The sequence below is a fragment of the Coloeus monedula genome (genome assembly GCF_965178545.1).
Source record: "Coloeus monedula genome assembly, chromosome: 17".
Lineage (NCBI taxonomy): Eukaryota > Metazoa > Chordata > Aves > Passeriformes > Corvidae > Coloeus > Coloeus monedula.
Window position 1 is genome coordinate 2,294,275 of NC_138797.1, and position 27,676 is coordinate 2,321,950.

The following is a 27,676-nucleotide window of genomic DNA, read 5'->3' on the forward strand; positions in this document are numbered from 1 at the left end:
ATGATGTCGTGTGCCGAGCTGCTGGCCGTGTGCCTGCTCTCAGCAGATCGCGGTCCCAAGCCCCACCGCCAGCCGCTGCCCATCTTTCACGACGTGAGTACCGCGGGCGGGACCCCCGCAGCCGTGCCCAGCCCCGGGGCCGCTGTGCTTCCCCTCGGGGAGCCGCGGCACGTGTGGGCGTCGGGGTGAGGCTCCTTCCCGCCTGGTCCCGGAGGAACCGGCCCGAGGGATGCGCCAGAGGCTCTGCGGCCATGCCAAGCCGGAGCTGTGCATGGTCGTGATGGCTTAAATAATGGTGTGGTGTCCTTCGGCTGAATGCTGGGCCTCTGGGTGGCTAGAAACAGCCCACGCCTCACCCAGAGCTGGCTGTCATGACTCCTGGAGCGGGAGCTGTGTCTGGTAAGAACGCTGTGCAAGGTTCCCTGGAGCTGTTCACAGCCATGGGATCCAGCAGCCCCCGGATGCAGCCCGTGTCCCTGCCCGCTCCTGACGCGCCGGGATTGTGGAGGAGGATGCTCCGTGCAGGTTGGAGGTCGCCCAGGCATCCTGGCGGCTGCGGGTGGCACGGAGGAGTTGAAGATGCAGGTGGTGGCTGTCTTTGTATTCAGAGATGCTGGCACAGTTCCTCCTGCCACACCGCGTCCCCTCCAGGCCACGGCCGCGCCGGGGCTCTGGGGGAGGCGGCTGCATCCCGGCCACCTCCCAGGGCCAGTGGCACAGCCCGGGCCAGAGCCCACCTCTGGTGCTCGGCCCTCCTGCTCCTGGCTGTGTTCCGTGAGCTGGGTCGGGTGGACAGCGCCCAAATCTCCCTGGTGAGAGAGCCCTGGCATTCCCAAGTGTCCAGCACCACTGCGCTCCAAGTCACCCTGTGGACCAAGGAGATGTGGGGGCAGAGGTGCTGCCCCTGCCCTGCCGCAGGACTGAGGAGGAGAAAGCCAGCGAGGTTTAAGGATGAGGGCTGGTGGTGCCCCGGCACCTGCACAGCCCAGGTCGGTGCCAGCTGTCATCTCCCAGCTGCCATCTCCGTCTTGTCCCGATCCACGTTCACCCCCGTGTCCCAGTCCATCCCAGAGAAGGGGAACAGCAGATCTTGGGCAGCACTGCCACGTCTGGTCCAGTCCAAGACCTCCTGGCATCCCCGGGGAGGCGCTGGGAAGCGCGGCTCCCTCGGCCGTGGCGCTGCTCGCAGCTTCCAGCTGGGGGTCAGGGTCTCTCTCCTGCCTGGGGGTTCGGGCTGCAGGGCTCTCCAGGCAGCATCATTAACCGCACTAATTACTTGAGGGAGGATGGGCTGGAGGGGGCGGGTAGTAACAGCTGTGTTCCAGCTCAGCTCCTCAGGGCACTCGTTGAGTCGCACATCTATCCCTCAGGGTGTCATTAAGGCAATTAAAATGGGAAATGTTAACAACGCTAGCAGCTGCTTTCCGGGTTCTGACGGCTTCTCTTCCTCTACCCTGTGACTCCTTTGCTCCCAGCTTTGCTCCAGAGCTTGGCAGGGTGAGTTTAATCTCTGCACTTTTGCGTCTGGGCAGTTGGCCTGTGTCCAGCTGCCCCCCAGGCCTGTGGGAGTGAGCATCCCACGGCAGCAGGGCAGGAGCCCCGCCTGCCTTCCCGGCAGCGCTGCCCACCACAGATCCCGGTGGCTGCTGCTTCCCCTGGGACCTACCTGCACACCTCCTGCCTTTGGGAGAAGTGAGGAGGAGGAGGAGGAGGAGGGCTTTGCCTGAGACGCTTCGCTGCAGGCGCGGTACGAGCCGCAGTGCTGCCATCGCCCTGTGCAGCATCTCAAGCCTCGGCGAGATTTGTCCCCCAGGCTGGTGCCCGGGGCTTGTTCGCTCCCCTCCCGGGACACGGGAGGTTCGGGAAGGACGGCGTTTATGCCGGTGCCTGGCTGCAGCCTGCCTTAGCCTGCCGTGGGTCGGTCCCCAGGGCAGCTGTCCCTCCCCAGCAGCCGCCTGTCCCTGGCTGCCTGTCCGGCAGCCGCGGTTGCTTCCAGACCTGCAGGCAGGGAGAAATCCTACAGTCTCCTTCCTTCCCGGGGTGCGTGTGGGGCTCATCCTGCAAATAAATGCTGGTTCGGTGCCGCTTCCCTCAGTCCCAGCGTGGCTGCGGCTGCAGGCTCTGGGTGAGGCTGCGGCTGCTCGGGACCCAAGCCCAAGGGTTGAGGGAAACATCGCGGTCTCCAGGCAGTGTCCCTGTGCTTCTGAGGCTGCCGGTCCGCCCTGAGGCAAGAGAGGGATTGCTTGTAGGGCCCTCCAGCAGCCCACGCAGACCTAATCCCATTCCCAGCTTGGTTTTGCATCACTTTTCCCTGGCTTTGTCCCAGGACTGCTGTCCGCACTGGGAGCAGCGCTCACCTGCCGTCGCTGAGCATGTGCCTGTGCCCAGGCAGGGGCCAGGATTCGCCCTGTGGAGCATGGAAGTGGCTCTGTGCTGTTTGTGCTTGGCTGGAACTGGGTCCTGGGGTCAGCCAGGGACGGGCTCGCCCCAGGCAGTGCAGAGCCCTGCCATTCCCAGGGGCTCTGGAGCAGACGTGGCCTTGCCTCGGGGGGCTCTCACAGCTCCCTGCTTGTGCCACGTTTATTTTGAGCTCCAGGCAGCTGTCGTGTGTGCACTGGCTCGTGTAACTCCCTGCTGGAGCAGTGAGCCTTGTGCGTGAGGAAGAGGCATCCACTCTGTTTGCTGAGGTTCCTGCTGAACCCAGGATGGGCTCACGCCGGGTTAGAGACCTTCTCATCCCCAGGGGATCCTCCCTGAAATTGTGCTCTTCCTCTGAGCCCACAGATAAACCCTGCTGAGCAAGGCCAGCCTGTGAGTGGGAAACGTTTGCCCTCGCTCCAATCTGCACCCAGCGCCTGGGTGACACCTGACTGTCCGTGGGATGAGCTAGGTGGCCTCCGTGACATCTGGAGCCATAGAGGTTCATTGCATGAGCCATGCGTCCCTCTGATGACACAGAGCTCTGCAGGACGAAGCTTCTCCTTTGATGGAGAGCCCCTGGCAGGGCGGCACAGACAAGTGAGACCCACGGGTGCTGCCCCTGCAGCCGTGAGACCCCACAAGGAACCCGTTCTGCTTTAAAATCCAGAGAAATCGCCACTGTTTGGGAGCTGCAGGCTCCTATCTCAGCTCCAAAGTGCATCCACCACGTCCTGTGTGGTGCTCAGGGAGTGCCCGCCCTGCTTTCCTGCCAGGGAAGCAGCCAGGCTGGCTGGAATCCCGGGGGGATGGTTACCTAATGCTGCTCGACCCAGAGCAGCCTCCGGGCCCTGCAGCAGCTCGGGGCAGGAGGAGCTCGCTTCGCTTTGTTCAGAAGAGCATCCTCCAAGGAGCTGTCCCTGCTCCTGCTTTCGGTCCCGGGGAAGGAACCAGGGAGCTCCAACACCAGAAAAGCCTCTGCCCACCTGCAAGCCAGAGGCTTAGGGGGTTTTCCTGGGTAGCTCTTACTTTACCTCAGTTTCTCAGGGAGATTTTGGTGCCTGGATGGGGGTCTGCAGCCTTGGAACACGCAGCAGGGCTGGTGGTGGGCAGTGCAGGAGGAGCCGGGGGTGGAGGGGGCAGCGGTGCCTCTGCCTGCTCCGGGGCGGGCTGTGGCCAAGAAAACAAAAGTTCTGTCTCCTTTCCCGGCCCTTTTTCTTCCCTAATCTTTCTTCAGACCTGCAGATTTCTTCATCACCCAGGATGATATAAATGAGAGTTGCCACATAGACAACTTTCTGTCCTTGACTCCATTAGGATGTGCTGGACAAAACCTCATATGTTTTGGTCTGGGAAAACGTTCCCAGGCTTCGGAAGTGATGCTGCTCCTCACTGGAGTCAGTCCCAGACCTTCCAATAATTACTGGTGAAACAGATCCCGGCAGGGATGAGCAGCCCCAGCTTTCTCCTGGGTCATGGGCAGGAGCCTCGTGGTTGGGAACCTGCATTGAGACCCTGAACTGGAGCGGCTCTCCAGCTGTGCTCTGTGGCAGAATATGTTACAGATTAATTAATTCATTAATAATTAATTACGGTGTGTGTGCACGCCGAGGTGCTGCAGGAAGGGCTGTGCTGAGGGGTGGTTGCAAAGCTCAGGGCAGGAGCTGCTGCTCGGTGCAGGTGGTTGAGTGTTGGTGCTGCACAAAGTGCTTCCTTATGGACTGGGTTTATACTTAATGTTCCTTCGTATAAATGGACTGAAAAATTAAACAGTTGCTATCACAAGGATGTAGCAAAGTCCCTTCTCCTTCGCCTCTGTGTTCTCTAAAAGGTGCTCGATGTGAGTGCTGGGCTCGCTCGGCCAAGGGCTCTGTGCATTAGAGGCAAGAAATGGGTTTAATCATTGGCAAAGGAGAATTTCCTGGAGCAGCCTGTGCAGTCCCAACAGCTGGGGCTTCTCCACGGCTCCCTGAGCTCCTGGAGGTGATTTTCCATGGTGCTGGGTGCTGCCAGGCTCACTGTTCAGATGCCCTTCTCTCCCTGCTGCCACATTGAGCCCTGCTGTGTTTTGTCTTGCAGATTTTCCGGCGAGCCGACAAGAACGGTGAGTGCTTTGTTCCTGCTGCTGCCTCCCCCTCCCTGCCTGGCTCTGGCTGAAGCAGTGTGGCTCGTTCCCACTGGAGGTTTGGCTGAAGGAGAGAGGGAGGGCAGAAAATGCTTTTCTGCTTCACCTGGATCCCAGGGCTTGGCCAGGGGCTGGGGAATGGGCTCCCCCAATTCCCCATCCGTGCACCACGCAGGGCACAGCCCCTTCCAAGCCCTTCTCCTGGCCCAGGGGCTGTCAGGCTTCTGCTCTGTCCCTCACAGGACTGGTTCTGTCTCTGTGCTCAGTCCAGGGTTTTACAGGGTGATCCTGGTTCTGGGTGCCCCTGGAGCTCTGGCATTTGGGAGTTAGGCTCTGCTACCCAGTTTTTAATTCAGCGCCCATAAACCAAGAGGTCCAAAATCACAAGTGGTCTCCCTGAGGCTTCCCACACTCTCTTGGGCTCTTCTCCTTCATGGTGGCTTGGAGGCTTTAGGAGATGCTTTTATTGCAGATCTCAATGCAGCCCAGGAGCTGAAGTCCTCCACAGAGAGGAAGGAAAAAGCTCTTGAGTCAATGGAGAGCATTTTCTTGCCGTGAAAACCGATGCTGCCCTCACTGTGCCGTTTGTTCTTGGACGGGCTGCGTGCGTTTTTGAGAACACAGCAAAGGGGGCTTTTGGTAAAGGGCTGAAATTCCCACCTGCAATTCCAGTGTTTTGCTGGGCTGGTGGGCCATGCTTTCAGGGAGATATCTGTAATTGTCATGCACAACACGCCCAGCCATCCCACGCACCCGCTGGAGGCTCGCCGGGGCTGGGATGCTGCTCTCCACAGATATATAATTATTCTTCCTTTTTATTTAAATGCAGATGATGGGAAGCTGTCATTTGAGGAGTTCAAGAACTACTTTGCTGATGGCATCCTGAGCTCGGAGGAGCTGTGGGAGTTGTTCAGCGGCATTGACAGGCGTCACTCAGAGTGAGTACCGTGGTGGCACGGAGGAGACGCAGGAGAAGCTAAAACTGCCTGACTGGAGATGGAGGACATTTGGGGGCGGGTGTGATAAATAGTCGGGGTAAGATAAACCCACCTCTTGCCACAGGCAGGTGTTCAAACCCATTGAACACCAGCAGCGAGCACTGGTGCTGGGAGCAGTCAGACATTTTGGGAGCGGCAATCGGATTTACTGCGGTTCCAGAATGCAAGCAAGCATTGAAAATGCCATTTTTTTTCGGTTTGGAAGATGTATTCCAGGAATACCCAGCCCATGGAGCAGGTTGTGTGTCTGCAGGGGCGTGTGGTGGTGTGAGGACAAGGCACAGACTGTGCAAAGTCCCAGACTTCGCCGGTGCTGACACAGGGAACTGCTTTTCACTTACATAAGAGCTGCTTTCCACACAAGTGGGCCCGGTGCATGTAACGGGGAATTTAGGCCAGCTACTTGTAAAAAAAAAAGAAAGCCCTAAAGAACAGGAGAAGGAATTGTGTTTAGCTCTGGTCTCCTCATGGGTGGTGGTATCCAGAGGAGTCTGTTGGGCTCAGTTGGGATTCTCATCCCAGCTTTTTGGGTACTTTTTGGCCTCGCTGGGGTCCGTCTGCCCCGCTGGCTGCTATGGGCGTGTCTGTCCTGGCACTGGGAGGAACTGGGTGCTGCTAAATTGCATGGCTGGGCTCTGTTCAAACATTGGGGTGCTGCTGGGGGACAGGGGGCTGCAGCTTCCTGCCAGTCCGGGTGGCAGGTTTGGCTCTGGCTCGTGCCGCTTCCCCAGCAGCCCAGGAAGCATCTCCTGCACCTCGGACACCCTTGGCCAGGGTGCAGGTCCCCAGCAGGGTGAGGAAATTTGGGCTTTGCAGGGAGCCAGGGCAGTGGCACAGAAGGCCCTGAGATGCCAACAGCCACCAAGAGCAGCCACCAAGAGCAGCCACCAAGAGCAGCCACCAAGAGCAGCCACCAAGAGCAGCCACCCAGCGTCATCATCCGCTCAGGACCGGGGCAGTGGGAATGATGGACTCCCAAAGGTGTTGGAGCTGGGTTTAGCTCCCACTGCAGTGATGGGCAGAGAAGTGGGCAGGTGTGGGCAGCCTTGTGCTGCTTTCCTTGGGGCCTGGCTGCCCGTTGCTGCCTGTCCTGCCAGCTGGGCTCATGGATGTGAGCAGCAGGAGGTGTCTCCTGAAAACGTCTCTGTCTCTTTGGGCTGTGATCCCAGGAAGTTGGCAGCGAGTGTTCCCTTTCTTCTGGAAATGCTCCTTTCCTCTTGCTCCATTTTTGGGGTGATCTTGGAGTCACAACTCCCCTGGAAAAGCTGGGAGCCAAGCTGGGAGCTTTAACCCAGCTCAAAACTGAACAGGGAATGTCTCCTGCCCTCAGGTCAGGCTTGTTCCATCTGTCTGGAGCAGCTGAGCTGGTCTGACAGGGGCCTGTTCTGCCAGGGGAGCCGTGGCTGCAGTGGTGCCCCCACAGCTCGTTACCGTAACGAGGGTGCCGTAGCTATGGCAACGTGGCAATGGCAGCATCAAGCTGGTGACATCTATTAGCAGGGCATGAGCACTGGGTCTTTGTTCTCTTCCTGCCACCAAGAGCAGAAGGAGCCCTCAGACAGAGCTGTTTCCAAATTCCTGCCTTCAGTGGCTTCCAGCAAATGTAGGAAACACCGGGTTTGGGGTGTGCGGGATTTGGCGTCATGTGAGGGCTGTGCTGGTGCCCTGATGTCCCCATGGTGGGGGGCTGGACAGCCCCTCTCTCCTGGGCTTGCCTTGCACTGGCAGGAGCTTCATATTTTAGAGAGCTGGCCAAAATTTGCTGCCAGGTTCAAGGGTGTTCCAAAGCTGGAAAGCAGCTACAAGCTCTACAGAGAGAGCTGCTGTGCTGCTTTCGTGTCCCGTAGCTTTTGTGATGATGGGAAAGTCTCACCCTTAACCCAGCAGGTGCATTCGGTGCTGTGTTTCTCAGGTCTAGGCTGGAATTTGTGTTTCCTTGTCCCTGCCAGCCTGACCTGAGGAGGGACAGTAACAGAGACCTTCATTCCCAGGCCCTTTACGTGTCCAGCACTGCCCGGACCCATCCTGACCCTCACCCATCGCTGGAATGTGCAGCTCCTCCCCTGGGCCCCAGAGCTGACAGCTGGGGAGAGGAATATTTCAGAGCTCTCCCACAGTACTTGTTCTCCCTCCAGAAAGCCCCACGCTCTCCTCTTTCCACCTCCCACCCACCCAGCACTCAGGTGGGACGTTGGGGCCTGTGCATCCCACACCTCTGGTGGGGTCACTTCAGATTCTACATCTCCACATGAGGCTGTTTTTGTTCTGCATTTCAGGAAAAGGTTCCATTTTGGCATAAAGTATCCCCTCACTTTAATTCTGTGACATTTAAAAGTTCATGTTGAAACCACACTCAGCTCTGCATGGCAGCTGGTACAACAGCAGGTCCATGGTTTTGCTTGGCTGGTCCAGAGCTCCACACCAGCTCTGGCAGTGGCACAGGAAGGTTCATCTTCCTGAAAAAAGAGCATTTTCATCCATTTTGGATGAGAAGAGACTGATGGTTTTGGAGGGATGAGAGCTCCAAACTGCATCCAGAAGCGTCTGGAGAGTTACACTGTGTGGTTTGCTCTCTGTGTCCATCTGCAGCCCAGCTGGGTGGGACAGCAGCAGATCCCGGGGTGTCAGCAGGATAACAGCAGATCCCAGGGTGTCACTGGGACAAGTTCATGGAGATTTGGTTACAAAGGGCTTTGGACTGAACGCTGGGGTATTGCAGGGGCTGGATGCCTGCACTGTGAAACCTGCCCATGGAAGTGGTGTTTGGATTTTATGTTGTGCTGGTTTGGCCAAAGGTAGAAATATATCCTCTGAGAGAAGGCAGGTTCCAAACCACCCCTCCCCTGCCAGGTTTGGGGAAAAAAAATAAACTTTTTCCTCGAAAGAAAGTGAAAGAGATAAAAACTATTTATTTAACAAACACATGGGAGAAGGAAAATAATGCTAAATAATAAAATCTCGCTGTGGAGAAAAAACGTGGGAAAGTGTCAGAGTCCTCCCTTTGGTCTCCTCTGAGCTGGGCTTGGCCCGGGGCCAGGCCCTCTGCGCTCGGTGGAAAGTCCTCCCGATGTGCTCTGATGTTGAAGCAGTCCAGCAGAAAAAGGGAAAAAATCCGAAATTCCAAGAAAAAACAAGTTCAGCTCTCTGGAGGGAAAAAAAAAACCCCGAAAAACTGGCTGAAGCAGCAAGCAGGGTGCCTCTCAGCTCCTCTCTACTGCAGCAGAAGGCAGAAGCCAAAAAAAAAATATGCCGAGAACGAGAGTGTGTTATCTCTGTCTGTGTCCTTGAGGGTTTTTATCTCTCTCCACTCAGGCTCAGTTTAAAAGCATAGAAAGGTGTATATACGAATTTCTGGGCATAGTGCAGCGATAGGGAATACAAGATCAGGTCACCCCAAGACATTTTTGTCCTGCACCTCTTGGGGAGATTTGGAAAAATCAGGTCTGGAAAATCCATGAGAGTGTTCAGGAATTGCGTGCAGATTGCTCAGAGCCTTTGACCTGGAGCCACAAGGGGTGGAAGTGATGACCTGGTGGCTCTTAAAGTCTCTCAGTGGAAATAACCTCAAGCCTGTGATTCTCTGAAAGAAGGGATTCCAGTGAATTCCCTCCCCTCTCTTTACTCAGAGCCTCAGAGCCACAGCATCTGCCAGTCCCTGGATGATGGAGAGTGACTGAAACACTCCGTGTCACATGAAAAAAGGTTTGGAAACCAGATCTGTGATGGCAGTGGAGGTTCCCAACATGATAAATGATAAAAATAAAAAAAAAAAATTCCCGTCTGCTTTTCTGCAGCTGATTGCTGTTTTCTTGCATAAATTCCAGGCACATTCTGACAAAATCCCAACAGCATAATGATGACAAGATCCTTCATCATCAGTTCAGGCTTAATTACAGTTAATCAGTGGTTTGAGCACAGTCAAAATACGGCTGTGGGAAATGTGGAGAGTCTCAGGAGTGCTTTGGAGGCAGAGGATGGCTCTTCTCTTGGAGTGGGAATGGCAGAGAGGAGCAGAGAAAAGCCTGCTTCCCCTGGCAGCCCTGCAGAATGGGTCAGGATTTGGTGTGCACGTCCTTTACATGAGCTCCTCCTGGCTTTTTGTGGGAATTCTGGTAGCAGGAGAATGGCACCAGCAGCCCTGGGGTTTGCTTGCTGGGCTCTGTCCTGCCCCTGCCTGTGCCCTGGGGGCTGCTGCAGGCTGAGGGACGTGGGGAGAGGCTCCCATGCAGGGCTGCTGATGGAACAGGCTGCATCAGGAAGGGAAGGGTGCAGATCTTCCCCTGGACAGCTCCCAGAGGGATGATTTTTGCCCCAAGACGTCGTTGATTGGTTCAGTGTTTAGTGGTTTAGTGATTGTTTAGTTAACATTTCTCTTTAAGCAGCAAACAGACATATAAAGAGTTATCAATAACCTCTGGCCTCTCCTTAGAAGCCTTAGAAGCTCCTCCACCAGAAGGGTGGGAGCTGATGGCAGCTCTTCATCTCACCTTGCTGGCACCAAGGTGGGGGCTGGCAGTGGGTTAAGCTGGTGGCTCCTTGTTCCTGCTGAAACCAGTCCCAGCCCCAGGTGCTCACTGGGACCAGTGCAAATGCCTGGGTAATGTGTGCAGGAGGTGTCCATGTCCCCTCTTCGGTGACTTTTACTCTTCTCTCAGCTGAGAACCAGTGGCTCCCTGCAGTGGCAGCTATGGGCACAGGTCTGACAGGGCTGTGGGTGCTGCAGTGCCAGGGCTCTTGCAGCACTGCAGCAGCTCTGCAGGCTCCAGGCAGCTGCCAGAAACGAAGGGGAGCAATTAAGAAGGAGCTAAACCTTCTTCCAGTGTACACTGGTGCTCCAAACCCCAGTGTCTCTGTCTAGCAGAGCTGCTCAGAGATGGGACCAGCAAAGTTGGATGGAGAGGAGCTGCCAGGGGAAGGGGCTGTGGCTTTGCAGGTTTATCTGTATTGAGTCTCGAGGGAAACACGGATTTTTTATCCACTTAAAAAAGTGCCTGCAGTGCCAGGTCAGTGCACAGAGCCCTGCCTAAGTCAGCTCCTGTATGTTTAAAATAGCTGAGCCGGATCCCAGCCTCACCCTGCCCCTCTCTGCTGCCTGCAGAGGCTCCAGATGCAGTTTTGGAGCAGAGGGGCTGCAGTCCCCCTGCCCTGGCTCTGCCACCCCTCACACCAAAATATTCCTGTGCTTTGAACTACTGCCTGCTGCTAAAGTGCACCAAGTGGAAGCCCAGAAGAAAGAGAGAGGCAGAAACCAGTCTTTGATGTCTTGGGAAAAACTGTAGGAAGATTTTGCCTTGATTATTTCACCGTAAATGGAATTTTGGACACTTTGCACACTGTCCTCTAATTTTACACGGGGGTGTTTTTGTTCCTTTGCCCTGTGAGCAGTGTCAGAGGGGGGCAGGGTGATGTGGCCGTGGTTTCACACCCCCTGGGCAGCAGCACTGCAGCATTCCTTGTGCTTGGAGCCTGGCAAACTCCAGGTACCGCCGGTTCCTCCATGTGTGACAGCACTTAAACACTTAAAAAGCTCTCTTTTGGGCTCTCTTCTACTTTCCCAATCAGGATTAAAAATGATTGTAACCATCTAGGGGATTTTGAGGCAGCAGGATGCTTTGAGCAGAGGCTGATTTGAAGCAATGATATCCTGGGGTCTGTCCCTGCAGGCTCTGGGTGATGCTGGGCATCATGAGCAGCTCTGCCTCCGTGGCTTTGGCTGCCTGAGCCGATCCAACAGCACCATGCAAACCCATCCCCAAAACCTGTGCCTGTTTTTGAACATTTCCTTCTCCCTCCCCACCCCAGCAGCACCTTTAGTAGCCACAGCAGGGACCTGGCCAAGCCCTGCAAGGATGCCAGGGTGGATTCTGCAGTGCCGTGCTCTCTGTTAGTGAAAAGGGGTGGGGGCCTGGCCTCTGCCTCCAGGTTTTTGGAGCCAGATCCCTGCTTTAATGACCTTCAGGGCAGGAAAAACCGCTGTGGTGGGCTGTGAAGCCATCCAGCCCCCCGGGAGCCTCCAGGCAGCCCCACACCACCTGGGCTCTGAGGGCAGGGAAGAGGAGGAGGAGCAGCTGGGGGAGGAGGGCGTCTGGTGCCACGGGGAGGAGCTGGGCTGAGGTCAAGGATAAACAAGGAGGGAGCCCTGGCTGGATGCTTCCCATCTTTGGGGGAAGAGGTTGGGTTGAAGAAGCAGCTCCAGGGCTCAGAAATGGGGCTGCCAGCCAGGGGTGTGGGGCATCTCCATCCCAACCTCACCCTGCTGTCACAGATGCTTTCCCAGCACACTCCAGCTCCAGGAGATGTTGGTGGAGCCGATTTTGTTGCTCCTTCAGCCCCTGCAGCAGAGGTGCTGGCTCTGAACCTGTGTAGCTTCTTATTTTTCTAAACCCTTCTGAAAATACATGAGCAAGCAGTAAATCCGCTGGGACTCGAGACAAGCCCCCAAACCCCTGGTCACCACCACTGTTTCCCCCACAACCAGCCCCACTATCTAACAGGAGCTTTTTTTGTGTGTTTCTTGCAGTAACGTGGACACGGAGAAGTTGTGTGGTAAGTCAGGAGATGTTCCTGCCCTGGAGAGCTTCCCCTCCCCAGGATCTGTGTGGTGGGGCTTGTGTGTGTCTGAGCCAGGCAGGACTGGCTGCCATCGGCAGTCCCTGGGCCTGAATCCCAGCACAGAGGTGCTTTTCCCAAGGGGATAAGGAAGGACTTTTCATTTCAGCCCAGGTGGGAGAATGATTCTGGAAAGGGAAGGGAATGCCCCCCCTGCAGCTCTGGGCTGTGTGTGGGGAGCAGGAGCAGGGGAGGCAGAGAAGGAGGTGCTCAGGTGCCTGACCATGGTGTTCTCTCGTGCTCCAGATTATTTCTCGGCGTACCTGGGGGAATACAGGAACGTGCTCTCCGCCCTGGAAACCCTCAATGCTGCGGTGCTGGCAGCCATGGACAAAACCAAGCTGGTAAGGACGGCACCAGCGGCGGGCAGGTGGGCGTGAAATTGGAGCTGTGGTGAGCACAGCTGCTTCTTAGTGTGAGATTTGGGGGTCGGAGGCAGCAAGCCCCTCAAATCAAGGGGGTGCCTGGGCGTGCTCGGGTTGTCCGCGTGTGGGGGCAGTGCTGCAGGCACAGAGGATGGGGAGCCCAGCCCGAGGAGGACAAGGGTAAATCCAAAGCTTTTGTGCTCTGGAAACATCATCTCCCTCCTTGCAGGGCTCTGGCAGTGGCTGTTCCAGCAGCTCCTCGGAGGGTCCTGCCCACGGACCCTTTCTGGGAGCATCCCCGAGAGTCCGTGTTGAGTTCTGAGCCAAAACAAAGCGTTTCCCACCCAGCAGCGTGGCTCAAAATCTGCACTGCAGGGTTGATCTTGCTCTGGAGGGACCCCCCAGCAGCTTGTGCTGAGCCCAGCCCGTGCTCCCAGCACCAAATCCCGGCTGCAGGAGAGGGGCAGCGCTGCCCTGGGGAGGGCTGCAATTCCCTGTCTCCCAGCCTGGTGCAGCGTCCATCCCTGCGGGAATGCTCTCCCTCCCTCTTCCCGCAGCTTGTGCTGGTGGGAAGCAGATTGGAGGCTGCTAATTAGGACAAGCTCCGAGCCCCCGGCTGTGCTGGGCAGCGTCGGGATGAAGACAGTGGGGAAAGGGACCAGCAGCCCCCTTTGTACCTGAAATAGGTTAAATGGTTTAGCTGTGTGCTTGGGCTGGTGCTGAGCTGTGGGAAGACCCTTTCTGTGCCTTCGGTGCTTTGCTCGAAGCAGATGAGGGGTATCACCCGTGTGAACACTGCTCTGACAGAGAGGAAAAGGGGGGTCAGTCCCACACTTATCAAAGTGGTGTTTGTGCCTCTGCAGTGTCTCAGTCCCTCTCTGAGCTTTCCTCTGGCCAGAGCCAGCCTCAGCAGCGTCTCCCTGAACGTGGGGAAATTTCATGCCAGGAGAGGGAATCTCTTGAAAATGCATGTTCTCGTTGGTTCAGGTCCCTGGCCCCACTCACAGCTGTTAAATACAAGTCCAGAGGGAGAGGAGGAATCCTCTCCAGAGAGCTGTGCTTTACTTCAGTTCCTTTCTGTCCTGTTTTTTTGGGTAATGAATGTGTGTAGTCACGCGTTTCTCCAAAGGACAGCACAGTCACTGTATTGGTGTGATGCATTCCTTCACTCCGTACTTTCTGGTGCTACCGGTGTTCCCTGGAAAAGAGAAGCAGGTTTTTCCTGTTGAAACAAATTTCGATGGACTCATTTCTCCACCTGTTTGGATCTGCCCAGAGCCAGGGCAGTCCAGCATTCCCAGCACTGCTCTCACCCAGGGGAGGCCTGTGCTGATCAGGTGCTCTGATCCCAGCCCTGATGTGCCCCAGGGCAAGATACTGATCCTGCTGGGAATCATCTCCCTGCACTCCCCTGCTGTGCTGGGCTCTGAGCTGGGGAGAAGGCAGGAGTGGGCAGGGCTCTTGCAGAGCTGTGGGATACCTGCCACTGCTGCCAGAGATGATAAATGCTGCATTCCTACCTGCTGGGACCTGAATATATTCCCACATTTGTATTTCCAGAGTTGGACTCGGGCTTGAGTTATTATGGGATTAATGGGCTGGATTTTAGCCCAAGCTCACACCTCTGTGAGCCAGGGCAGAGAACAGATTTCCCAAATTACACCTGCCCCTCAATTCTTTTGGTTCAAACACCTCTCTGAGGTCTGAGAGCCCCACTTTGGCAGAGAGAGCAGCCTCATGGAAGAACCAGATGAATTTTCATCTCAGGGAGCTGCTTGTGCACTGAGAAAACTGGAAGAGCCCTGCTGAAGGATCTGCAGTCCCTGCCTGTTCTTCCCAGGCTGTATTTCTGAGGACTTTGCCTCACTCTGGAGAAGGCAGTGATGCCCAGGCTGGCTAGGAGAAGGAGGAAATCTCTTGCTTGAGCTGCCTCTCACCACAGCATCCCTTAGTTAGGGCATGATCCATCTCCAGTAGCTCCTCACTGCTGCAGCCACGGTGTTGCTCAGCCCTGCATCCTCCAGGGACCCCCAGCTGGAAATGTGAAAATGAGCAGGAAAACAGACAGAGAGCCCGGGCAGTTCTGTGGGGGATTGCTCAGACCATGCCAGTGAGCTACAGCAAGGAGGGAAATAAGGAAACCGAAGCTCGGAGGGAATGTGCTGTGGGTGTATTTGGGAGCTGCCAGAAGCCTTTTTGGTATCGAATATTCCCAGCTCTCTGCTTGTCACTGTGGGCCAGGATACCTGGCATGGATCACTGGCCTGTCTCCTGGCTGACAAGCTCCTCGATCTGCTCCCATGCACCTTGTCAGGATAAACCCTGGGATAAAGTGTGGGAAGTACGAGCTGGGTTTGTCCTGTGGGCCTGCAGTTACTGCAGGAAGCTCTGTGTGTGTGTGTGTGTGTGAGCAGCAAACCTGTTCGTGGTTGTTTTTATGGATCTACAGGTCAGCAGGAGGAAACCAAACCATTAGGGGTTCCCATGCCTCCATCCTTCCTCGCTGGGCTGGTAGGAACATGCTAAAGAAAATATGCCTTGTCAAGAAGAGAGGGTTTTTCCTCCAAATTCTGTCATTCCCACTTATTTGTAGAATAGAACATGATAGCTGTGCTGTAGTGTGCTGCTTACCCCTTATTTTGTGGCTGGACTTCATGTTTGCAATATAATTGCATCAGGGTAGGAAGTGAGCGGTGGAAATACCTCAGAAAACAGTCTGATGTTTCTCACAGGGAGCCTGTATGCTAAAATCTTTCCATTTCCCAGTGAGCAAGCACTGCAAACCCTCACATAAATACCTCTCCAAGCCAGGCAGCCTTATTTATTCTTTGACAGGAATTATGTGGCCACCCCTTCCATTCTGTCCTGAGCTTAACTATCATCATAAGAAACCAATAAAACCCCTCAAAAGCAGAATTGTAGCAGCTCTTGGCAACTTGGTGATTTTCATCGGGGTAAACAGAGCTGAAGTACCAGTGCACCACCAGAATTCCTTGTCTCCTGCTTGCTGAGTTATTTCCTTTGTGACTCCCCATGGGGCTTTGCCATGAGCAGAAAACACTGTGCTTGGTGAGTTTATTGAACCTCTGACAACAGAGGGCTTGACCTCTGTGCTACACCTGATTAGAGGATTTTGGTTTTTTGCCCCAAAACGAGGCGTGCAGTGGGGGCCGGACTTTCAGTTCTTTCTCTCCCCTGGCATGAAATTTTCCAAGTCGATGCAGAAGGTGAAGCAGCATTTGGAGCTCTCCTGAGGGATGGCTGTTTCCATCCTTGTCTGCAGCACGTTCCCCTGGGTGTGCTGTGTTTGACGAGGCGAGAGGCAGGAGGCAGCTGGCAGTGCTGCCTTGTCCCCGTGGGACCCTCTGCAGCTGAGTCCCTTCCAAGCACAGCGTGCCCTGGGCTGGGAGTGGGATTTTGGGGGCTGTCACCCCACGCTGGTGCCTGTGCCCGTGTGTTTGGGGTGTAGGGACTGACCTGGGTGAGCTGTGGGGCTCGGGGCAGGCTGAATGTGGTGTTGGTGAGAGCAGCTCTGCTCCTGCCATAAAACTCCATCCGTGGAGGACGGAGTTAGGCCATTCAGGGTGGAAGCTGAGAGCGTGGGCAGTGCTGGGCTGGTGCTTATCCCAGAGCCTGGCCCTGGGAAGGGGAGTGATGTGCTCGGGGAGAAGAATCCATCCCCCACACGAGGGGAAGCATCCGCGTGCCAAGGCTGTGGCAGGGCTGGCAGGACACCGGGGAGGTGGGAGCACACCTCATTCACCCCACAGCTGCAGAGGGGAAGGGCCCTCAGTGTGGCCAGAGGGATGGCAGCATTTGGATTTTGGGTAGTGAAACGGACTGTGCAGGGCTGTGTGGTGGGTGAATAATGTACCTGCTGTGCCCCCCTGGGGACTCACTCACTCCAGCTGTGTCCTGGGGAGGTTAGAGTGTCTCTGTTCCCCTTCAAGCAGGGAATGTGTGTCCGGGCTGGCAGGAGTTGGGTGGGCACAGAGAGGCAGTGCTGGCAGGGATTTTAGTGCCTGCACACCCTGGGATGAGGAGGGGAAGGGGTGGGCAGGGGTCTCCAGCCGTGAGCTCTCCATTCCTGGGGCAGGTGGAGTGCTTGGCTGGGAAAGGCTGGAGATGCAGAGCTGGAACTCAGTTTCCAGCTGCTTCTTGTCAGTGTTGCTGCCATCCTCTTCCTGAGGCAGGAAAATGAGATTCATTTTCCAGCAGGGATGAAAACCCCTGGCCCCTGGTGCTGGGGGGGGAGCTGTGACCATCCTTTGCTGACTCCAGCATGAGCCCAGAGCTTGGGGGATGAACATCCATCATCTCCACTCCCTTTCCCTTTCCCCTTCCCATCCAGCCCAGTCAGATACAGCTCCTGGTCTGGGCTGGTGGCACAGAGCAGCCAGAAAACCATGAGGGGCTCAGGACCCTCCCCACTGCCCCCCTTCTTTGACACCAGCAGTGGAAGGGTTACAATGAAATCCTTCTGTGCAGAGCTTCTGGAATTCCAGATCCTCAGTGTGCTGGAGAGAAACACAGCAGGAATTGGAAATATTTGACCCGAGTAGTGGGGTAGCATTGCTGGACATGATTTTGGACATGGTTCATGGAGCCTGGGGGGGTGAGGGCAGCCTGGCTGCGGGTGCTGCAGCCTTGGGGCCACATGAAGACACCGTGGGGAAGGTAAGGATGCTGCTCCAGTCTGTCTCCTCATCTTGTCGAGGAAAGGGGCTGACCTCTCCTGGTGGATGCTCCTGGGGAGCAGCCAGCCCTCTGCATCATGTGGAGGCTCCCTCCCCGACCTCCCACTGCTGGTCCTGTCTCTCTCAGTGCTCACGGTGACATCCTGTGGTTTCTGTGTCCCTTGAGGAGCTGGCACGGGGCTGTCCATGGGGACAGGAGTCTGCTGTGACAGCTGGGCTGTGCTCCCCAGCTGCTTCCTTTGCACCCTCGGATCCTTTTCTAATCGTCTGCCGAGCTGAGTCAGTTCAGCGAGGCAGCAGCAAAGGCAGGTGAGAAAATGCCTGTTCAGGGAGCTGAATCAGCTCCCTGGAGCACCAAATGACCTTTAGACCAAAATTGCAAGGAGTGAATGCAGTTCCCTGGTTTTCAGCTCATCTTTCTTACCCAGTGCTGACCTGTTCCAGTGCCAGGATGAGAAATCACCTCCCGTAGTAAAGTGGCTGCAGCGCAGGTGCTGTGTGGACATTTCCCCGCTCAGCTCCTTCCTTCAGCACTCGTGGCTCCCCTTGGGGGTCCTGCAGTGCTGACAGCTGGAGAAGGCCCCTTCCTCATCCTGGCAGCTGTATTTCCTGTTAGAAAATGCAGCCTGGAGCCTTGGGATTGACTAAATGTACCCAGACCAGACACTCGGCGTGGCCTGGATCCCCAGCATGAGCCCCGATTGTTTTCCAGCCCTAGGGGCCAAACCCTTGTTAGATAGACGGTGGATAGGAAATAACCTGGAGTGTCAGTGAGAAGCACTTTGTTTCTTTTGGGGCTCTTTAATTGACTTTGCACCCGTGCAGCAGCGCAGGAGCTGCTCAGTCACCGCTGCTGCAGCTGTGCCCGGAGCAGGGCAGTGTTTCGGAGTCACTCCTCCTGCAGAGTGACAGCGGGGGATGGCTGCCACCTCTCTACTGGAATTTTGTGTGCACGTACTCGGCCCCGTGCTCCTGGTACTCGCCCTTTGTCATCCACGTGTGCTGGAAGGACGTGAGTGAGGCTGCCATGGAGCCCCCAGCCCAGGCTGCTGTGCCCCGCTTGGGGTTTGCCAGGACCTCAACGTGGACGCCTGCGCCTTGGAAAAGCAGGTTCAACTCCAAGCACATCCTCTCGGGAAAGCCAGGAAACATGGAGGAGCCGCCTGAGAGCACGATGTTCCCCAGGATGTGCCTCCTGGCGTGGTCAGGCACCGACTGGAGGCTCTGCCCGGCCAGCTGGTGCAGCCCGGGGCAGCTGTGGTGCAGCAGCTCTGGCCGGAACAGCGGCTCTGGGCAGCAGAAGCGCTCCTTGCCCAGGGTTATCCAGTGCCCATCGGGGGTCTGGAATCTGGCTGGGTGATGGGACCCTCTCTCCCAGAGGTCTCTCTCATAGTCCAAGGACACGTAGCAGCATTGCTCCTTCAGCCGGGTCAGCGCCGCCTTCGTCAGGGCCTGCAGCACCGAGGGCTCCCTGGGGCTCTCCAGCAGCAGCCGCTGCAGGTGCCTGGACAGCGGCTCCCCGGCCACCCCCAGGCAGCGGCTGCCCTTCCTCAGGGTCCGGCCCCCGCAGACAGAGGTGACGTGGGACATTGCTGCCCCGGCCTCCACGGCCAGCCCGGTGACCCTGCCATGGGCACAGAGCGACAGGAACCCGGTGTTGGCCACGTGCAGGGCGGGCACCCCAAAGCCCTCGAACAGCACCTCGGCCGCCTTCTCCCTGTCGGCGGCGGGGCAGGACGGGGACTCGGCCAAGAGCACCGGGTGCTCCTCTGGGGGCACTTTGAGGCAGCAGCAGAAGAGGTGGCTCCACAGGGCTCTCATGGCATCCCAGTCTTCAACAACGCCGTACTTGAGGGGGTAGGACAGGGGTGCTGCGGCCCAGCCGCCCGTGCTCTCGGTGGCAGGGAGGTGCTGCTGGGCGCTGTGGGGATGCACCAGCACGGTCCTCAGCACGCACTGGGGCTGCTCCTGGCCAGCAAAGCCCCCCCGGGTGAAGTGGCTGCCGCTGTCTATGACCACTGCGGGCTTCAGCATGGCTGGCACTCCACAGGGACGCTGGGCACAGGGGAAGAGCCTGCAGTGAGACAAGAGGTGTCTTGTGAGGGCAAACCAGGCTCAGGTAAGTGCTCTGCAAAGGAGGCTGGATCAACCCCACTGGAGGACAGCAGTGTCTGCTCTGGAAGTGTCTGGGTATGTCACAGCCTTCCCTTCTGTCTCCTCGCTCCCTGTCTCGCTGAGCATCCCTCCTTGGGTACCTTGTCTCCATTCCCGGAGACTTTCTAACAGTGCAAGGACAGAAATTCAGGTGGTTTTAAGGAAGCAAGTGAAAACTGGACAGGAAAGTTGAGCAGTTGGACCAAATGGACTGCGGCCAAAGGAGCGTGGCCAGCAGGTAAGAAGAGGTGATTCTCCCCATCCGCTCTGCTCTTGGGAGATCCCACCTGGAGTACTGTGCACAGTTGTGTTTCCCCAGCATAAGAAGGACATGGAACTGTTGGAGGAGGTCCAGAGGAGGCCATGAAGTTGCTGAGGGCACTGGGGCACCTCCCCTCAGAATGCTGGGGCTCTTGGGGCTGGAGAAGAGAAGGTTGTGTGGAGACCTCCCAGCACCTTCCCAGTGTGTGAAAGGGCTGCAGGGAAGCAGGAGAGCGACTCTTCCTCAGGAGCTGTGGGGACAGGACGAGGGGGGATGGGATCGAACTGAAAGAGGGAAATTTAGGTTAGATATGCCCAGAAAGTTGTTCCCTGTGAGGGTGGGGAGGCCCTGGCACAGGGTGCCCAGAGAAGCTGTGGCTGCCCCTGGATCCCTGGCAGTGCCCAAGGCCAGGTTGGACGGGGCTTGGAGCAGCCTGGGACAATGGAAGGTGTCCCTGCCCGTGGCAGGGGTTGGAACAGGATGATCTCTAAGGTCCATTTCAATCCCTTAACATCCTATGATTCTATGAATGCTGCTGCCAGCAGAGCCCGTAGCACATGGAGAGGACCCAAGAGGATCTGTGATCCCAGCTAGCAAAGAAAGGAAGGAGTTTGGGGTGCCTCCGTGTGTGTCCCGGCACTTCCCCAGCTCTCTGTGCCTCCCAGACCTAGTCCTGTGGCATGGTGTTCCTCTTGACCCACTATTTGGGCACCCTCCAGGCCAGGTGACCTCTTCATTCTCTCCAGAGCTTCTAATGTGCCCCTGTGGAGCCGCCTTTACACCCCCCCAGTGTAAGCACACATCAGAAATTCATCAGGGAAGCTCTCATGGAAGCAGACAGGCTTGGCGCTATCTCCCTGGGCAGAGAGGGCATGAAGCCAGCCCTGCCCGGGCGTGCCAGTGGTGGGTGGGTCCCTGGAAAGAGCTGCCAGCACCTGGGGGACCACTACAGGCTCCCAGCCTTGTGCCAGAGCCCTGGAGTGAGCAGAGCAGTGTGTGAGTGGGGGGCACAAGGGATGCTGTGCCGGCCCTGGAGCCCTCCCTGGGGCTGGGGGCTGTCCCTGAAGGTGCTCTTTACCTTGTGGCTTGTGTCCATCTGCCCTCCTCCAGGGCTCCTGGAGCTGGGAATGCTGGGGCCAGAGCTGGGAATGCTGGGGCCAGAGCTGGGAATGCTGGGGCCAGAGCTGTGGGTGCTGGGGCCGGAGCGCTCATGGAACCATGCGTGCATTCCCCTTGTGATCTCACAGGCAGTGCACCCCGAGGGTTCTTCTGCCCTCCAGCATCACTTCTGCCCTAAAGCATCACTTTTAGTGATAACTAAAAATCTGATTGAAATCCACCCCATCTGGTTTACTTCAGGGACCACCCCAGTCCAGGTGTGCCCCTGTGCAGAGCCAGAGGTGTCTGACAGATCCTCTCCCCTTTGCCCCAGAGGTACGAGACCTCCTCGAAGATGGAGCAGTTCCTGACCCGGTTCCTGCTGCGGGAAACCATGCACCAGCTGCAGTCCCTGCAGGCGTCCCTCGAGTGCGCCGTGGACACCGTGGAGGAGCAGGCGGGCCGGGAGAGGTAACGGGGTGGGACGTGCTGAGACCCCCCCCCGTCCCCAACCCCCGCACTGGGAGGGACAGCCGGGAGCGGGATCTGCCCTTTCCAAACCCCCAGCGGAGCTGGCACCTCTAGGAATGACTTCAACCCCTCCTTTTGCTTTTTTTTTTTTTTTTTTTTTTTTAATTCTAGAAAGGACATCAAGAAATCGGAGACTTTGGTTGGCCTGAGGTCAGGGAGGCGGTGTGGGCGCAGGGGACAGAAGAACGTCTGCCTGTCCCCAACAGACCCCTATTCTGGGATGCTGACAACAGGTACCTGCTGTCCCTCGGGCTGTTTGTGCCCTGCTGCAGCCTGGAGGGGGTGTGGGACCAGCACAGAATCACAGAATCAGTCAGGTGGGAGAAGATCTCAAGGTCGAGTCCAACCATTCCCCCAGCACTGCCAAGGCCACCATTAACCCATGTCCCCAAGTGCCACATCTGCAGCAGCACTGGGCAGTGAGGGCTTCTCCAGAATGGAGCCTGGAGCATCTCACCCAGATGCCAGCTGGAGCTTCTGTGAGATGTTGTATCTCTTAGGCAGTGGGAAAAGTTTCAGTAGAAAAAAATCCAACAGTTTTTTGGATTAAATCAGAGGTTTAGAAGCTTTTGTGTTGTGAGGTGTTGAGCAAGCTTTTGCCATGACAAAACGGAGCTTTTTTTGGGTGACGTCCCTGTGCCCTTTGCCGTGCAGGGGTTTGTGTCGAGGACAACAGCCAGTGGATGGCTCAGATCAACAGGCTCCAGCAGCTCATCGAGAAGCTGGAGTGCAAGGTGTGTGCCCGAGGGGGGTGGCTGGGACTGCCCCACACCTGGGCATGGCCAGAGCAGTGCTGAGACCCCCCTGTGCCAGCAGCCCCCCTCTTCAGCCCTGGCATTGTCACAGAGCTGCACCCACGCACCAGCCCTGCAGTCTGCAGAGCCACCCTTCTCCCTCACCTCTGGTGACCCTCTCCTGGCTTCCCCAGGATGCTGACGAGACAGTCGGGCCTCACTGACCCCACAGATGAGCAGGGCACAGCCCTGCCCTCCCCCAGGTACCACAGGGAGTGTCCCTGGAGCGGTGCCCGCCTGTCCCCTGGGTTACAGCCCCTCCTGCTGCTGAGCTCTCCCAGTAACCTCGTTTTTCCCCTGGTGTTTGGCGCAGAGCCCACGCCTGGAGCCGCTGAAGGACGAAGCCATGTGCAAAGGCCAGGATGCAGTAAGTCCCTGTCCCTGTCCTCGTGGTTTGCAGGTGCCTCCTCTCACACATGCTGCCTCTGTGCCCCGGCATGGGGGAGCTCTGGCTGATGGAGCAGGGTGGGATTCAGGGCTGTGAGCCGGGTGTGGGGCCAGCCACGGGACAAATGCAGTTCCCTCATGTCCCTGACAGCTCCAGGCAGTGCCCACAGGCAGCCCAGAGGAGGGCAACACTCTGCTTGTGAGTGCCCAAAGCCCCCAGGGGTGCTCTGAGTGCCCACACACCCAGGCGGAGGGGTCCCCAAGCCCCTTTGTGCTGCGGGAAGCACACTGGGAACTGCAGCAGCCCCAAAGGACCCCACTGGGGGATGCAGCATGTCCTGTTGGTGTGGTCCTTGTAAAGACAACCTGTCCAGGTGGGAAGAAGCACCTTTGTGTCCCCGTTGTCCCCGGCACGGTGGTGCCGGAGCCGCTGCGGTGCCACAGGATGGCACAGCAGGGTGGGAGCAGGGAGGGCAGGAGGGGACAGGCCAGCCCCTGATGCCGCGCTGTCCCTCGGCAGCACATCCTGGTGGCCAAGAGGCAGATCTCGGTGGCCACGAGCAGCATCGAGGAGTTCCGGCAGGCGTTCCGCTCCTACACCGAGGGCACGGCCGGGCACAGCAGCTGCCTGCAGTAAGTGGGGGGCTCTGGGGGGTGCTTTGGGGGGTGGCTCCCCCAGAAATGGGGGGTTTAACACCCTTGGGGGACGCAAGGGTTTGTATGGAGTGTTTTGTGTGCTGGCCAGGGCACGGGCGGGCTCGGACCTTGCAGACAGGACGCGTGTCACGGCTGCAGCGCTGTCCTTGCACTATCACCCCAGTAAGAACCAGTGCCTGGCAAGGAGTGGGGAAGGTTTACGCCAGCAGGAGCGGCTGTGGCGTGTTATTGTGAGCGAATGCAAGAGCTCCTCCAGCACCGAAGGACTCGAAAGTGATGGAAAGGTCAAGGGCAGAGCTCCTGCAGGGCGTTCATTTATGGGGAGTGTGTGGGAAGCTGCCAGGAGCACCTGAAGCTGACCCTGTGTGAGGCCAAGGCTGCCCCAGCATTGCTGGCTCTGTCCCTGAGGTGGCACAGCTGCTCCCTGAGCGCTGCTTCCCTTCTCCCACGGGACACTTGAGGCCGCTTGCAGCCGGCAATGTTCGTGCCGTTCCCGTTTCAAGTGTCATTTTTCAGCTCTTCACTTCCAACAGCACAAATTCACATTTTCAGTGCAAACAAAAGGAAGATGCTCGCTGTGACACGTGCAGCGGAGAGAATGGGAGGCTTTTTCTTTGGAATAGATGGGCGTTTTTGTCATCAGGGCTATTTGTGGAGCCAGCGGGGTGGCGTTGCATGGGCTGGCTCTCCATGTGAGCGGAAAGCTGGAGCCGAGCCCGGGGAGACTCCGTGGGCCTGGTTCACTCCAGGGAATGGCGAAGCCCCTCGTGCGAGCAGGGAGCCTCAGAGCTGCTGGGTGATACGCTGTGCTGTCCCCCCGGGGCTTGGCCCCCTCCAGCAGCCCTTGGCAGCAGCTGGAGGAGAGGCTCGTCCTCAGCTGGAATTGCTGCTGCAGCAGCCGAGCACAGCTGCTCCCCTGGCCCTGCACTCGCACCCCGCTGCTGCCTCCCACCCACCTTCCCGCGGGCTGGGGGCAGCCCCAGCCTTTCCTGTGGCAGGAGGGAATGTGGGAAGCATCGCTGGCAGAACAGCATCGCTTTGGGGGCAGAGAGCTGCGGGTTTGTGCTGTGAGCTCAGCTTCTGCAGCCGTGCCTCAGTTTCCCCCCGTGTGAAGGGTGACAGGTGCCACACACCTCCTCCGAGGGGCTGGCAGGATGAGCTGTGCCCGTGCTAGGGATGAGTAAGGAATAATAAAACACAGAACGTGCTGGTTCCTGGGCAGCAGCAAAGACCTGTGCAGGAGCTGTGAAGCTCCTCTGCCACCTGGACATGGGAGCTGTGAAGCAGGATTTGGGTTCGGGATCCCCTGGAGCTGTTCACAAACTGTGAATGCATCCAGACTGTGCTCTGGAAGCCTTGTGGTGAGGCTGATGTGCAGAGCAGTGCCCCCCTGTCCCAGGCTGCTGGGGCACGTGTGGCCACACCGCTCCAGGCTCACGCCAGGGCCGTGCCAGCGTGCCCAGCCCCGGCTCAGGGTCTCTCTGTCCCCACAGTGTCTCTGCCTGCAAGCTGACGGACGAGGCCTGCTTCATCCTGTACGAGTTCTGGCAGGATGTGACCTCGTGGAGAAGGTGGGACAGTGTCCGTGTGTGGGGCCGGGTGCTGGGGGCTCAAGGGGGTTGCCCACTGCTCCCCCTCCTTGCCCTGCCCTGTGTGCCCTGGGGCCGTCTGCAGCTCGCCGGGGGGTGAACACCCCGATAGAGGATTTGGGGAGCAGGGCAGGAGCAGGGGCTGGTGCTGCGGGGTGCAGAAGCTGCCCTGTCCCTGTGTGTGGGCAGGGGGGTCCCGGCACCACATCCCCCTGACCCTACACCCTGTTTTACAGCCACTTGCAGTCCAGCTGCAGCAAGACTTTCCAGCAGTCCATCCTCAGCTTGCTGGAGTCCCCGGAGCTGCTGACCACCATGCTCTTCCCAGGTGAGGGTGCCTCAGTCCTGCTCCGGGTGTGCTGCAGAGGGCAGGAGCAGGGCAGGAGCAGGCAGCGTGGCTCCCTCCAAGCAGAAGATTGCTTTGGGGTGACCTAAATAATGTTTTTCAAGGGTGAGACCCGTTGTCCCCAGCAGGTTTGGCTGTGTGAGCTGGGGTCTGTCTCCTGCCCACGGGTGCTCTGCAGTGGCGACAGGCAGGAGCAGGGACACTTCCCGGGTAGCAGATGAGCTGAGACCTGTCCCAAATACACCTGGTGCCTCGTTTGTTTTCCACCTGAGCCCTGAACTCGCTCTGCAAAGTGCTGGTGCTCCTGGGTCAGTCCCAGGGGCTACATGCAGGGCTGGGATAGGGGAGAGGCCAGCACGGGGAATGTGCACATTCCCATGGTCCCGTGAAGTGTGACCAGATGTGGGGAACTGGAAACAATATCAAGCCCCAGTTTGCTTCCAAGCATCCCCTCAGGGTCTTGTAGAATATTTAGTCCATCAAAGATGGGTTAATTTGGACTGAACCCTGTGCTGCTGGTGCTGCTCCTGGCTTGCCAGTCCCGCTGACCACATTCCCTGTGCTCTCCTGCAGAAGCTGCCACAGCTCCAGGGGATCACCCCTCTCCAGGCCATGCCATGGGTGGGGGTGGGTGCTTTAGGCCAGAGACCTGCAGGCTCAGGTCCCCCATCCCTGCCCCCCAAACCCCCATTCCCAGTTTAACACTGCCCTCACCTCCCTGGTTTCCCTCTCTCCCCAGCTTCCTGGTGGATCATGAACAACAACTGACCCGGGGCAGCCGTCTCCAGGACACCATCAGCATGCGGGAGGACGCGGAGCCCTGGGCACAGCCATCACTTTTGTCACCTCCCTGTCCCTCCTTCCCTCCTGGGGCCTGCGGGGGCTGCCTGCCCTCGGCCCTGCCAGTGTTTTGCTCCTTTGCTCTTTTCATGTTAATTTATTTATTTATCCTGCTCCTAAGACAGTGTCTGAGCTGCCTGGGGGAGCTGTGTGGGGGTGGCAGCCTGGCCTTTGGGGGAGCACTGGGCTGGTGCTGCAGCCCAGGAGCCCTCAGTCCCTCTTGCACTCCAGCTCCTCTTCCTCCTGGCTCCCAGGCTCCACAGGGTGCTAGGATGGGCAGGGGGACAGGGCTCTGGCCAGCTCTGACATCCTGCCCAGGAGCCAGGTGGCTTGATATGGATTGTGAAGAGTGTTTTATAGGGAAAAAAATATTTCATCAAGTACTTCTGGCAAGGTGTGCCTGCTTGTGCCCTGCCACGCTGGCAGCACGTGCTGTGGCTGTGAGACTGGCTTTGTGCCCATGGCTGTGCCTGGCCCCAGCACATCCCACTCCCTGCTGAGGCCAGAGTGGCTCCAGGCTCTGCTGCTCCCTCAATTCCCATAAACCAGCATTGGCACCGGGCAGTGCTGCCAGAGGTGGAGCTGAGTTAATGGGGAGGGGTCTGGGGTAGGGGGGCACTAAAGGAGGGGGGAAGGCTGGAGAAGATCCCAGCTGCTCCATGGCTTGCATTGGGGCTTTCCTTGGTGCTGCTGCAGCAGCAGATCCTCTGCTGAGCCAGGGTAAAATGCACTGTCACAACCAGTGTGGAGGGCCTGCCAGGGCACAGGAGGGACCCTCCTGGCATGGAAAACGTCATCCTCGTGCCCCTGCCTGTCCCCAGCACCAGTGTGGGGCACCATGGGTGCCTGCACCCTCAATCCTCACTCACCTGGGACCTGCTACCACCCCCCCAAGCTCTTTTCCCACTCCCTGTGGGTGCTGATCCACCAGAAACATTCGAGTGTTTCTCCCCCAGTTCCTGGGTGCAGTCAGTAAAATCTGTGGCTGAAGGGGCAGTGGGTGCAGCTCCAGCCTGGGGACACCTCGTCCACCCTGTGCTGGGTGGGTCTGACACTGTGTCACCCCTGGCTCCAGGGGGTGACACCACAGGAGGGGTTGTTGGGTTTTAGGGTACTTGTTTTGCTCCAGCAGAAGCTTCCTGCGTTTGGGGTGCTGGGGGGGACCTGGCTGAAGCCAGGAGCAACCAGCAGAGATGGGATCAGGGGTGATCCTGGCTGGAGGAGGGGAGGAACAGCAGCTGCTGCTGCCAGCTCAGCTGGGCACTGCCAGATCCCAGCCCAGGGCAGGCTTGGGAGCCAAATCACAACTGCCCCTCCCAGGGCAGGGGGAGAAGAGCCCATCCCTGTGCCCATGGGGACCCATCCTCCAAACGCCCAATTATTGACCTGATTCTCAAACCCCGCTGCTGCCCCTGGCCAAAGCCATGACGTGCTGTGATCATGGGACAGCAGAAGTGGCTCCAGCCCCGTGCAGGGGCAGCTGCTGGGCCCAGGGCCACAATCCTGCCCCTGGGAATGACATCCAAGGGATCCCAGGATGTGCTGGAGCCACGGCAGGACCGTGGGCCATCAGTAAGGGACGAGCTGTGCCAGGGCACAACCAGGGGGGTTACAGAGGCCACCCGGGGCAGCCACAGAGGCAGAGCTGCAGCAGGCACTGCTTTGGGACTCCTGAACTGCCTCCCCAGCTCCATGTGGGGTTCACTCCTCGGTTTTGGGTTTCTTCACCACCGGATTAATGTTTGCAGCAGCCTGGAGACCAAAATCCTCAGGTGAAGCCACAGCGTGTGCAGGGGGCATCCCTGG

The 27,676-nt window shown here is 57.8% G+C and overlaps 2 protein-coding genes across 2 annotated transcripts; one reads left to right on the forward strand and one right to left on the reverse strand.

The window, feature by feature from the left end:
• On the forward strand, positions 1-25,798 carry NECAB3 (N-terminal EF-hand calcium binding protein 3; the record flags this gene model as incomplete). Its single annotated transcript, XM_082292752.1, has 13 exons — positions 1-93; positions 4,498-4,522; positions 5,373-5,481; positions 12,062-12,087; positions 12,397-12,494; positions 21,061-21,197; positions 21,369-21,490; positions 21,912-21,991; positions 22,365-22,418; positions 22,959-23,071; positions 24,589-24,666; positions 24,921-25,012; positions 25,770-25,798. 13 exons carry the CDS (start codon positions 1-3, stop codon positions 25,796-25,798), a joined length of 1,056 nt encoding a protein of 351 aa, XP_082148878.1.
• ACTL10 (actin like 10) lies at positions 18,146-19,246 on the reverse strand (the record flags this gene model as incomplete). The annotated part of the gene is made up of 1 exon (XM_082292681.1): positions 18,146-19,246. One exon carries the CDS (start codon positions 19,244-19,246, stop codon positions 18,146-18,148), a length of 1,101 nt encoding a protein of 366 aa, XP_082148807.1.
• Positions 25,799-27,676: the final 1,878 nt, after the last annotated feature.